The 13,405-nt window shown below is 34.5% G+C and overlaps 1 protein-coding gene across 1 annotated transcript; it reads left to right on the forward strand.

The window, feature by feature from the left end:
• The first annotated feature begins 17 nt into the window (after positions 1-17).
• On the forward strand, positions 18-6,555 carry LOC144433896 (ras-related protein Rab-18-like). Its single transcript, XM_078122293.1, has 7 exons — positions 18-406; positions 1,004-1,059; positions 1,550-1,611; positions 2,111-2,183; positions 2,957-3,075; positions 3,636-3,761; positions 4,432-6,555. The coding sequence occupies exons 1-7, from the start codon at positions 336-338 to the stop codon at positions 4,540-4,542; spliced, it is 618 nt and encodes a 205-aa protein (XP_077978419.1). The 5' UTR covers positions 18-335; the 3' UTR covers positions 4,543-6,555.
• The last annotated feature ends 6,850 nt before the right edge of the window (positions 6,556-13,405 follow it).

A 13,405-nucleotide genomic window follows, 5' to 3' on the forward strand; every position in this document is an offset into this window, starting at 1 on the left:
GACGTATTCGAAAGAACCGCAACTGATGACCGAGGACAGAACGAAAGCATCCGGACTTCACTGAATTTTGGCAAATTGACATCATAATCTGACAGATTTGGTACTCTGGATCCCGTTTTGAAGAAGAAGTATCGATTAGTAGCCTTTTTGGACCAATTATAAGTGTCGAATCTGAAACAGTGCCTGAATACGTGGATATTGTCCCATCATATTGAATGACGAAGTTTCTATTTTGATTGTTCACTCGATCATTTGAACCTAACATACCCTTAGAAAAGTAATTTACTCGTCGTGTTACCGTGTGTTACCACTAGCCTATAAATTATTTATTCAAAATGAATGACGACGATGTGCTGACGACTTTGAAAATTCTAATTATAGGCGAGAGTGGTGTTGGAAAGTCAAGGTACGTTATCGCTGTCTGTTCTGTACTCCGTGCCATCTGAACATTACATCATGCAATATTCTCAAGTTGATTTACAACATTGGGTCTAGTTATGTACTGTTATTGATTACAAATTACTGATCCGTATATTGATATACACAACCTGTGTTATATATTTCCTGTAATATGTCTCTACTTCCACCGCCACCCCTCAAACACAGTTGTTATATCCCCTCACAGTCACTTTGGGGTCATCCAATAGCCAACTTACCCAGAGGTCATACCCCCCGCCCCACCACAACCACCACCACTCACACAAACATACATACATATTCATACGTACGTACATACATACATATTTACATACATAATATCAAAGACAGACAGACAGACACAATACCCAAGTTACACTGCACAGTAGGACAATTGAAATACAACTGCTATACAACGAGAATATAGTCATTGTCATCATACATGACCAGTAGTGAAGTAGTCCAGCAATTAACAGTGTCAAGACCCTATAATGTCATTTATACATTTGTTACATACCATAAATGTTTCTAATGATTATCATTGAATCAGATTTGTAATAATTATATAATTTCCTCTCTCTTTCAGTTTATTGCTTAGATTTACAGATGACACTTTTGACCCAGAACAACCAGCAACTATAGGTATGTGCATCAGAAACATTCTTTGCCCCTCACCCCCACCACACACACACAGACACACACACACACACACATGAATAAACAAATGAGAAGTTTAAAGATTACTTTGTTGTTCAAATCATAAAAGTATTATGACTAAGATTTGAGTTCATAGTACAAATAAGTATCAGTCCAACTACATTGATATGGTACAATAAACTTTTCAACACAGATGGACTTGAGAATGGCATAATTTGAGTTTGAATTAAAGGACAAGTCCAAGTCTAATTGAAACTTCTGCTTTATTTGAAGATTTTGAAGGTATGAATTTGGATGTTCAACAAAAAATGTGGATGAATACATTTGAGGAAAACACATCACACAATGGTGACCCTGCTATTGTGAAAAGGGTTAAATTTCCTATTATATTAATACCAGTGATACTTGATCCTGGACTGATACCATGCCATGCCACTCCCTGACATTTTAAGACAAAATTTTGATTATTTTTCAGGTGTTGATTTCAAAGTGAAAACATTATCAGTAGATGGAAATAAAGCCAAATTAGCGATATGGGTAAGGATATATCATTTTATTATAGAATGTATGTGCAATAATTTATAATATGGGTAAGTATATATCATTTCCTGATCTGATGAAGGACCGGCCGTGTACAAGTCTGTAAAATATTATAAACTAATTTTTTGTTCAACATTTATCCAGGTATTCATGTTTTCTAACTATTTCAAATTTACATGACATGAAGGACTTACTAATTTTAGAAAATCACTTTTGATGGTAGGCAGAATTTTTTGACTCACGCATGTTCTCACCACACCTAGATCAATCTATCACTAGTATTGAGTCACTGTCTCAATGTTGAATGACTACATGTGACTGACTTCTAATTCCATTCAAAATTGGAAACATTTTAGCATGGCAGCATTTTGATCAAATTTAATATCAAACTGCTAAGCATTCATTAATTTTTTGCATCATGATTCATGATTTTGTCTTGTATAATTGACATACATGATTATTTGAAATGACATATTTTCTTATTTTTCACACACAGGATACTGCAGGACAAGAAAGATTTAGAACACTAACACCAAGTTACTACAGAGGTGCACAGGGTGTCATTTTAGGTGAGTAATAAGATTACAAATAAGCAATACCAACAAGCAATTACTATGATCATGTATGTATGTATGTATGTATGTATGTATGTGTGTGTGTGTATGTATGTATGTATGTATGTATGTATGTATGTATCTATGTATGTATGTATCTATGTATCTATGTATCTATGTATCGACTATGTATGTATCTATGTATGTACAAGTAAAGACTATCTAATGCCAGATCAGAGGATACAAGTTGTTCTTTATATCTGTATAGATTGTCTTCACTGGTAGTAGTATTCACTAGTAGTATCCACAAAGTCTACCATGTGTTTATAAATGTATGATAAAGTTTGTATTTTTGTGATATAGTGCAAATGACTATTGTTTCAATGACAAGTATTGTGTTACTGTGTTTTTTCATCTAACGTATATATTTTACTTCTATCAACTCATCATTTGATTTGTTATGATGTACATAACAACAGAGTTGTGCATAGTTAATGTAAAGGATATTGTTACATTTATAGTGACTTGCTGAATTGTAACTATGGTAACGATCTCGATGTAAGTTTAATGTACACATCACAACAGAGTTGTGCAAAGTTAATGTAAAGGATATTGTTAGATTTATAGTGACTTGCTGAATTGTAACTATGATAATGTATATAAGCTATAATGTATGTCAGATTTTTCTAAGACATGGTCATCCTTGTAAAAATGATGTCCATTTTGTTATATTGACATCAAATTTAATCAGTTATCTTTTCTCCCCTTTTCTTTCTTGATTGTTATAGTTTACGATGTCAGCAACAAACAAACATTTCAGAAGTTAGACATGTGGTTAAATGAACTGGACACATTCTCAACCAAATCAGACATAATCAAAATGTTAGTAGGCAACAAAATAGATATGGTGAGTAGAACCATTCATTTTATTGCAATTCTGTCTGTTTCTTTGCCTGGATATTGGTGTTGATATTATGTAAACTCTGTCAATCTCAGTTCTCTATAAACATATTTATCTTTGACCCTATGTTTCATTGATGTGGTACTAATGTTCAGAGTACTACAGTCAGTTTGAGTTGTGTATCATTCTGTATTTCAGCTTCACTAATCTAGACTTGATCATGTCTGACTAGTATATATGCATGTGTGGGTCTGTTTGCATTGACATCCTAAGTGTATTGTTTGAAGAGAAGAAATAAAGTGATAAATTAACATAATTCATATATGTGCAAAAATGATAGTGGATTTGATTTTAACTGAGAATGGTAGGTGTTTTCTTGAACAAAGTACCAGCACAAACTTTAAAGGTTTTTTTATAGGGTACATTTCATGTTAAAATGTTCAGGGATGACGTGTGTATTACTTCTAAGATGAAACAATGACGAAGGAAACAAAACCTATTATGTTTATAATCAGTGAAGGTAAGGATAATATCAACTGACTTTTTGAGTTTTCACTTGGTGTCAGGATAAACGAGAAGTAGACCGAGAGACAGGAATGAAATTTGCCAGAAAACATGCCAGTTTATTTATTGAGGCCAGTGCTAAAACCAGAGAGGGCGTACAAGTAGCGTTTGAAGAACTTGTTGAAAAGGTGAGAATCTTATTCATTCAGAAAGACACATACACACACAACCAGGACTAACAGACTAACAGTTGAACTAAGGAATGATAACACAATATCATACAAGCTCAATAAACTTCATTCATTTTTAGGGGAAGGGATTCTGGCATCAATGATTGCTGAACTTCATTTTCGCACTTCTAACCAAATTTTGAAAACTTTCACACCATCAATGTAACAAAATGTGGCTTTTTGCCAACATCCCCTATTTTGCATGTTTTACATTGAATATTTGTGGCAATACATGATTGGCATTTGAGCAAAGAGGTAGATTACAAAATTGATCAGATCTGTCCGTCTATCTCCAAATTTGTGAATGTTTGTTTAGGTGAGGGGGGGGGGGGTTGTTTTTGCCTAAACAAACAAAGATGGCTTGTTGAGAGTGAGATTGTATGATTGTCCCTAAGACCGGGGGTCACTGATACAACCCTCCACTTCTAATTCTAGCTAGACATGTGTACACATAGACTGAAAGAGTTATCTTTGGTGGTACATATGTTGACTATTAGCTAACAAGTGATTACAAGTGATTAGAGGCATGTACACAACAACAAAGTATTCAGTCATTGGTTACTCATAATTCTACTTCATAATTACCTACTTGTAATAATTATTTTTTTGTGTGTTTATTTTTTTATAGATTATTCAAACACCAGGGCTATGGGAAAACGACAGTCGTGGAATGTCACTAAGTGATAGAATGAACCAACCTGGAAGTAGTAGTTGTAGTGCATATTGCTCCCTTACGTAACCTAAACACTTACATCATTGGTTATCTCTGAACTAAGTTGATGTCAATGAACAGCATCTCAACCCAGGTATGCTGTTACTTGATTCAATAACGACACATTTCTGATATAGTATATTACATGCTTTGCTGGTACCAGCAACTAAAAAAATGTTTGTCAATGAATGTAAAGTTTATTTGTGGTGCAAAGTGAAGCTGTCAAGTTTTCATAAAACTAATAAAAATACAGTAACTATGACAACCACATATCTATTTACATAAACAGTTACATCAACAAAAGATGTACATATTTCACCAGCGATATGAAAATCATGAATTTTGATTTAATAAAGTTTTCAAATGTTAGTCCACTTTATTGATTAAGATTATTGCCTTGTTAAGAGTAATATGTTTCAATAGTTGTTGGTAGGAGAAGAAACAAAGTGTTATCAGTTTTCTTTGCGATTACAGCAAAGTGTTACAAAGTCAACACTTGTACATCATGATTGACAATTCTTTATATTAGTTTTAATTGATTTATTTTGGTTGTTATTTAAGATTGGATAAAGTATTCTTCATAGTCTTCCAAAACTACCTTTAATCTGCTTGTTGTTGTAATTTCATAGTCCTTCTATTTGAACTGGGATTCATAACGATAAATGTTGAGGATGTAACACATTTGCAGTACACTATATTCCTGCAAGCACCTTGCAGTCATATTCAAAATAAGTGCCACAAGAGGGCATCCCACATTGACCATTAAAGTTGAGTACTAAAATCACATGGCCAATTAACTGAACATGAAACAGTCATCAAAACGTGACTAGCACAACTCTGCAATTTACTAAAAAACTAATATTTGATATGAAACAAACCAGAATCTTTTGACTGGTTGAAAAATGCCATCAACTTTTATCAAGATATGCTGGGAAATGAGGATTTTTCAAAGGAGGCCATAGTTCTCAACTCACAAAACCCTCACTTCTGGTTCAAAAACTAAACCTGAACAGCACTCCTAGTGGCCAAACTATACAATTTTTTGTCTTTCTGATATCCGGAATAAAGTGTATTACATTTGAGGATAGAAAATGAATGTCTTGGACTCTAGGGACCATTTTTCTCATCTTAAATTATCACAGGTTTGCAATGATTTGGCAATATTTGAAGCTGTAAGCTGCATAGTATTCAGAACACAAACACAAGGTTAATTCCATTATTAGTGGCAATCAACATTGTATTGTTTTAACTAGTGACACTCTTTTTACAGGCGTACATTCTAAAATGCCTGTAGCCAAATATTAATATTCAAATTGTGTTTTTAAAATGCTGCACATTTAAAAGAAACTTTCTGATTTGTGAATATTGTGACAATGATTATGGTAATTATAATGTATGGCAAAATTAGCATATGGGTTCAAAGATTGCCTAGGCACAGACTTCAAAAAACCTGTAATGATTCAAGATATAGTTACATAATTATCCTTCTGTTGTAGTTTATCCTAAGATATCATTTCCTTGCTACTCAAATATTTACTGATGTCCAACCAACAAGATAATGGATCAAAATAAAGGTTATCGTCACTTTTTGTCCCCATCCTATAGCAACAACACCTGTTTGTGAAAAAAAAATTCTGACTCAACAAGAAAAGTATGAGTGGATCATTTACTGGTTACTTTTATTCTTTGCATGCCACAGTTATGTACTATGAATACAATATTGGATAATCAAAATATTATAGTTACAGCACAAACTGATGACATGTACTCAAGTTGTTGTGATGTAACATGACTACCTCACGCAAACTGATGACATAAACACAAGTTGTTATGAATCTGAACAAGTAGTTACAGCACAAAGCATAGACCCTCCACCAGATGGAGGGTCTATCCACAAAGTGATGACATGAATGCAACTTGTGATATAACATGATCAGAGAATTTCTCTCGTGTGTACTGCAAACACAATTTGGTGTGCACAAGGTATAAATCTAAGCAACCAAAATGAGTCAATAAATGTCCACTCAAATAAAAAAAAAACTGGCCTGCATGCAGAAGAAAATCTTGCATTACTTACCAATGTACACATATAGTAATATTGAGTCTGCACCCAACTTATATTTTGATTTCTATAATACAACACCTGGCCCACCCCAAGAGATATGATGTGGGAGATTTTTTGGCCATTCCTTGCTCATAGTCCTAGAGTATCTTATTTTAAATTCACTTAATGTTTGCAGAAATTAGAAGTTTAGTGTTTTGTTTTGCATTTATTTTCATTCCAAGAAGAAAGACTACCCAAATATTTTCATTGAATAAAGTGGCAAGTAAAAAATGTATACAGTTGAAAATGTAATGTTTGACAGTACAATGTTTGTATGTACACTAGCTACAAGTCTGTTGTATCATGTACTGTAAAGCTGTGTTGGTATGTACACTACCTACAAGTCTGTTGTATCATGTACTGTAGAGCTGTGTTGGTATGTACACTACCTACAAGTCTGTTGTATCATGTACTGTAGAGCTGTGTTGGTATGTACACTACCTACAAGTCTGTTGTATCATGTACTGTAGAGCTGTGTTGGTATGTACACTAGCTACAAGTCTGTTGTATCATGTACTGTAGAGCTGTGTTGGTATGTACACTACCTACAAGTCTGTTGTATCATGTACTGTAGAGCTGTGTTGGTATGTACACTACCTACAAGTCTGTTGTATCATGTAATGTAGAGCTGTGTTGGTATGTACACTACCTACAAGTCTGTTGTATCATGTACTGTAGAGCTGTGTTGGTATGTACACTAGCTACAAGTCTGTTGTATCATGTACTGTAAAGCTGTGTTGGTATGTACACTACCTACAAGTCTGTTGTATCATGTACTGTAGAGCTGTGTTGGTATGTACACTACCTACAAGTCTATTGTATCATGTACTGTAAAGCTGTGTTGGTATGTACACTACCTACAAGTCTGTTGTATCATGTACTGTAGAGCTGTGTTGGTATGTACACTACCTACAAGTCTGTTGTATCATGTACTGTAGAGCTGTGTTGGTATGTACACTACCTACAAGTCTGTTGTATCATGTACTGTAAAGCTGTGTTGGTATGTACACTACCTACAAGTCTGTTGTATCATGTAATGTAGAGCTGTGTTGGTATGTACACTACCTACAAGTCTGTTGTATCATGTACTGTAGAGCTGTGTTGGTATGTACACTACCTACAAGTCTGTTGTATCATGTACTGTAGAGCTGTGTTGGTATGTACACTAGCTACAAGTCTGTTGTATCATGTACTGTAGAGCTGTGTTGGTATGTACACCACCTACAAGTCTGTTGTATCATGTACTGTAGAGCTGTGTTGGTATGTACACCACCTACAAGTCTGTTGTATCATGTACTGTAGAGCTGTGTTGGTATGTACACTACCTACAAGTCTGTTGTATCATGTACTGTAGAGCTGTGTTGGTAAGTACACTACCTACAAGTCTGTTGTATCATGTACTGTAGAGCTGTGTTGGTATGTACACTACCTACAAGTCTGTTGTATCATGTACTGTAGAGCTGTGTTGGTATGTACACTACCTACAAGTCTGTTGTATCATGTACTGTAGAGCTGTGTTGGTATGTACACTACCTACAAGTCTGTTGTATCATGTAATGTAGAGCTGTGTTGGTATGTACACTACCTACAAGTCTGTTGTATCATGTACTGTAGAGCTGTGTTGGTAAGTACACTACCTACAAGTCTGTTGTATCATGTACTGTAGAGCTGTGTTGGTATGTACACTACCTACAAGTCTGTTGTATCATGTAATGTAGAGCTGTGTTGGTATGTACACTACCTACAAGTCTGTTGTATCATGTACTGTAGAGCTGTGTTGGTATGTACACCACCTACAAGTCTGTTGTATCATGTACTGTAGAGCTGTGTTGGTATGTACACTACCTACAAGTCTGTTGTATCATGTACTGTAGAGCTGTGTTGGTATGTACACTACCTACAAGTCTGTTGTATCATGTACTGTAGAGCTGTGTTGGTATGTACACCACCTACAAGTCTGTTGTATCATGTAGCGTCATCTTGTGTTCATTCTTACAACCAAGATAACTGTTTTGTGTAAAGTGCAGTCAGTTCAACATCAGTCAAATTGAACCCGTCGTCATCCACATGCACTGTTTATGGAGAAGTCAGAAAAATAATCATAACTTGAGTCTGGTGCACTTTTTAGTGTTTTGATGTCAATCATTTTAGCTTGCACACTGACAATTATATTATATTCCTATGTTATTATTACGTATTTTAATGTTTATACTTGATTATTATTTGTCAACCATGTAGTGTTAGATTTAATATTTTGATAAAATCTTGAAAGAAATTTATCACCTATAAGCTGGGTATGAAATTCACCTAGCTACTTTGTGTATTGTCATTATTGGGTGCTAGCACAGAATGCAAAAAAGACAACAGAAATTACCTCTGTAGTGAAGAGCGCCCTCATAGTTGACCCAATTCCACTCTGTGAGATTCTTTCTGCAAACTTGAGGTCGTAGTTGCGTACATTCTGAGTATAGAGGTAATAGACACTACATGAATTTTAAGAATTTTATTTGTGTTATGACCCTTTTCAACCAAGTCCAGATTTTCTAAGAAGCTTACAAGATATGTAATGTCATTTTGAGTGTTTGCTGACAGGCAGCTATCACAAGCACTGTGTGCTGCTGACAGGCAAGACTTTCACAATGTGTATTTTTGGACAAAAAGTGCAGCAGCATGTTGTGGTGTTGACAGTGTCTGTCAGTAGACTGCAAATATTCATAGTTTTATCAAACGTACATGGTGTTCAGGTAACTGTAGGTTATTTCTATAGAATATCCCGTCCCCCATTTTGAGATAGACATTTCTTGGAACTACTTTCACCAGGGTTTTTCTTTCATATTTTAAACTTTTCAAATTTTAATTTTCTTTTATATTTCATCAGACTTTGATTATATTTAAAAATTACTATGTATGAATTTAAGCAATTGAAGTTTATTTTGAATTTGCACATTAGCATACCTAAAATATCACAGATTTTACCAAATATGATAATGAAAAATATCCAAAACCACAGATAATTAAATTATTGAACTTCAGCTCAAATATTGTGTTTCAGCAAATGCAAAATGGATGCTCTAAATAGAGAGGAAATCAGTACCAGTAAATTTGGAAGTCTTGTATGTACACAGCAAGAGAAACACAGATACTGCTAAGTGTATAATTGTGACTATTTTAGTGTTGGAAATAAAGAAATAAATACTGACTTTATCCACTTGCCTCTCACTTTCTGTGTGTTTGTCACTTTTTGACATTTAGGTCAATATAGTAGTACTGACTATCTTCAATAGTAAGAATTATTTATTGTGTTTCCTGACACAGGAACTCATCAGAGCCATTTTGAAAATGTTAAAAATGTTTTCACAAACCCCTGTCCACTGGTTACAGGTTAGATTTGCCTGTACAAATCTGAGGTGGGATACTCGCCATGCTGTGATAGCCAAAAACTTCTAAACAGTGCCCTCAATGGTCAAATTATACAATCTTTTGTTTTTCTGATAAGCCAATACTCAGTGAGAAATGGCAAAGGTAATGATGCATACAGTGCTTGAAGCATAATACTCTAAAGTTTTCACTTCAGTCTTTCTAATAAAAAAAGACAAATATGTTTTAATATGTAAAATCATTTAGAATTTATTCAGATACGTATGAAAATAGCATAAAGACATTATTATAACAGAACTTCATCATAATAATATGATAATCCATAAATTCAATTTTTAAGAAGATATTATAAATTGGAAAATATTAGCTTGGAAAAACATTAGGAGGAAAATTTGTGAAAGACAAAAAAAATAAAATTATTCTCCGTGATAATTTATAGTACTTACACAATTATATAGATATAGTGATCATAACACTGCACCACTAACATGTGATGTTAATAATTTGATATAAAAATTAATATATACTGTACAATGGTATAAAGATATGTAATAATTGTACTGTGACTAGCCCAGAAACTTGGCTATCTGACTTGACATACTGGCTTGACAGTTAGCCCAGAAACTTGGCTATCTGACTTGACATACTGGCTTGACAGTATAGCCCAGAGACATGGCTATCTGACTTGACAGTATAACCAACAGACTTGGCTATCTGACAACATACTAACTTGACAGTATAGCCCAGTGACTTGGCTATCTGACTTGACATACTGGTTTGACAGTATAGCCTAGAGACTTGGCTATCTGACTTGACATACTGGCTTGACATGTTGAAAATGACGTTGTCAAGCCAGTCTGTGGGCTGTAATGTGACCTCATTCAAGTTCAAATGTAAGGGTTATTTCATAGTTATTTGTATAACAAAACAGTCCTATGTTAGGAGTAATTCAAAACTAAAAATGACTGCCAACACTCAATGAATTGGTCTCAGAGCCTGTGTGGATGACACCATAGTCATCTTTATTTAGATTGGATAATTCTTCTTTCTGTATTTATAGTTCCACAAACTTGTCTCCCAAGAATTTCAGTAAGGGCCGACCCTATGGGTTCAGTGTTAATGCAGAAGAAAACTACTGGAGTGCTTGAGGAATACCTGCATTGTTTGACAAGAGCCAAACAAAATGACACTTACAGCATTACAAATTTAATCAAATCTTGACCAGGGCTTGAACAACAGTGGTAAGAGGCCAGTGGTTAACGTTATAACCACTCAGCTACTGACATCACTCAGTCAAATTTATCCATCACCTTGAATTCTACACTGATGTTTTTATATATGTATCATTTGTACAATACTCTTCACTTTATCCTATAATAGAGCTTAGCTGCTATATCTCGTCAAGATGATGACAACAAAAAATACCGTTATGACCATGAAAATTAGAAATTTAAATAAAACACACAACATAATTTGATCAGCTGAGAGCTTTAAACTGCAAACTGTCAGTCTTGTTCACTCTATGATAGAGGGCGCTATTGATAAGCTGAGCGCTTTGAACTGCAAACTGTCAGTCTTGTTCACTCTGTGATAGCGGGTGCTGTTGATAAGCTGAGTGCTTTCAACTGACAAACTGTGTCAGTCTTGTTCACTCTATGACAAATGGCAATGTAAATGCTCTCATAGAGCTTAGGGAGTCTGTTGTGTTCATGTTTGTGACAATGTGATAATCCTATCACCTGCAACATTACTGAATTTTTGTAAGGAAAGGAAGGATATACAGTGTAAATTCAGCTGCCATGATGGACATGCCACCCACTGTATGTAGTGTAAAACGTTATTTATAAATCATACTGTATGTGCAGCCTACAAGATATTAATACCTGGTGTATCTCTTGAATTCTCAACTGAATATTACAAAATCAGAGAAACTTACACACTTGAGAGAAAACAGTGATGTTTTTTCACATGAAAAATACTGCTACAAAGGAAATAACAAATCAAAAATTTACCTGTTGAGAAATGAGGTGAACTGATAACTATATCGCTAATATATTTTTATAATACTGTTTCAATGCTTACACTATGAATAACATTATATGCATACAAAGTTCTATAGTGATCCATAGTGACAACTACTGAGGCACACTGAGCCTGCCATGGCCTAAATATTATGAAAATCAGCAGTTTTGAAAACTATATATGTGGACCAATATATGTGGACAAAGTCATACATACGTATGACAACTATGTGGACCAATATTTGCTGATAAAGTCATACATACGTATGACAATCAAGAGTACAAAATCTACATGTCTTGAAAAAGGTTGGATTTACCTCGACCAAGTTCCATAACATTTCCATTTTCATATCACTTATCACTACCCTTTACATCCCCATTTAGCCAACTTGTGGAATCTCCTTCATTCAGGAATCAATTAGACCAAACCAAAGTTAGGAATATCGGGGTGACGAGATGACTAACATGACAACATGTACAAGGCATTGTAAACTTGAGAAAGTATATTACAAAAATTGAGATCAATTATTTTTATTTCTACATGTTATTGAGAAATGTAGTTGCATAGGTTACCAACTCCATACAGAGTCATTATCAGCAGTGGAAGAGATCTTGTGATTTTTCTCAGTACTTTTACTTTCATATGAAAGTCTACTTGAAATAAAACTACCATTACAGAGAAAAACCATTTTAGTTTTGGACTGTGACCCACCTGTAGACTGTTATTAAAATGGACCCTAATACTTTAAATAAATGATAAAATAATTGATATACATACAAATCACAATGTAAAATACCCTTGTGTTAAAAACAACAACAAAAGTTCACAAACACCAATAATCACATATCAAATTTAGTTAAAACTCAATTTACCTAAAGTGAACAAATTAATTATTACCAGTAAATTGTAAAGCATTTATGTAAGCAGAAATGAAAACAAAGAATTAAATGAACTTCCTAAATCATTGTAGGAATTTTCAAACACATAATTTGGAACTGAAAATCACTAAGCCTACTTAGGTTCAACTTAAAAATTCATCTTGAGTAATCTAGGGGGCTCTGATTCTACTATCATCACATTCAGAGGTGAATGATAATGAAATCGGAAATATGGCTGTCATTGATGGAAATATGGCTGTCTCGCCCCATCTTCCAGTCCCCCGACCCCATTCTTTTTACATAACCTTCTCACCCCATCTTCAACCCCCACCCCCATCCCAATTCTCTTTTTACATAGCCTTCTCACCCCAACCTACAACCCCTATCCTATTGTTTATGTAACCTTCTCACCCCATCCTTCAACCCCCAGCCCCACCCTGTTCTCTTTTTACCAAATCTAACAGATACTGAATTTTCCTGTGTCTATGTAAAACACTATATTTTGCAA

This window comes from Glandiceps talaboti, chromosome 4 (assembly GCF_964340395.1).
Source record: "Glandiceps talaboti chromosome 4, keGlaTala1.1, whole genome shotgun sequence".
NCBI classification, from domain to species: Eukaryota; Metazoa; Hemichordata; class Enteropneusta; family Spengelidae; genus Glandiceps; species Glandiceps talaboti.

What these genes read in the sequence shown, in the direction of transcription:
- LOC144433896 (XM_078122293.1), top strand. Translation starts at nt 336, where the DNA reads ATGAATGACGACGATGTGCTGACGACTTTGAAAATTCTAATTATAGGC. An exon ending in AAGCCAAATTAGCGATATGG is followed by an intron (nt 1,612 to 2,110) that starts GTAAGGATATAT and finishes TTTCACACACAG; the next exon opens with GATACTGCAGGACAAGAAAG. An exon ending in TTGAAGAACTTGTTGAAAAG is followed by an intron (nt 3,762 to 4,431) that starts GTGAGAATCTTA and finishes ATTTTTTTATAG; the next exon opens with ATTATTCAAACACCAGGGCT.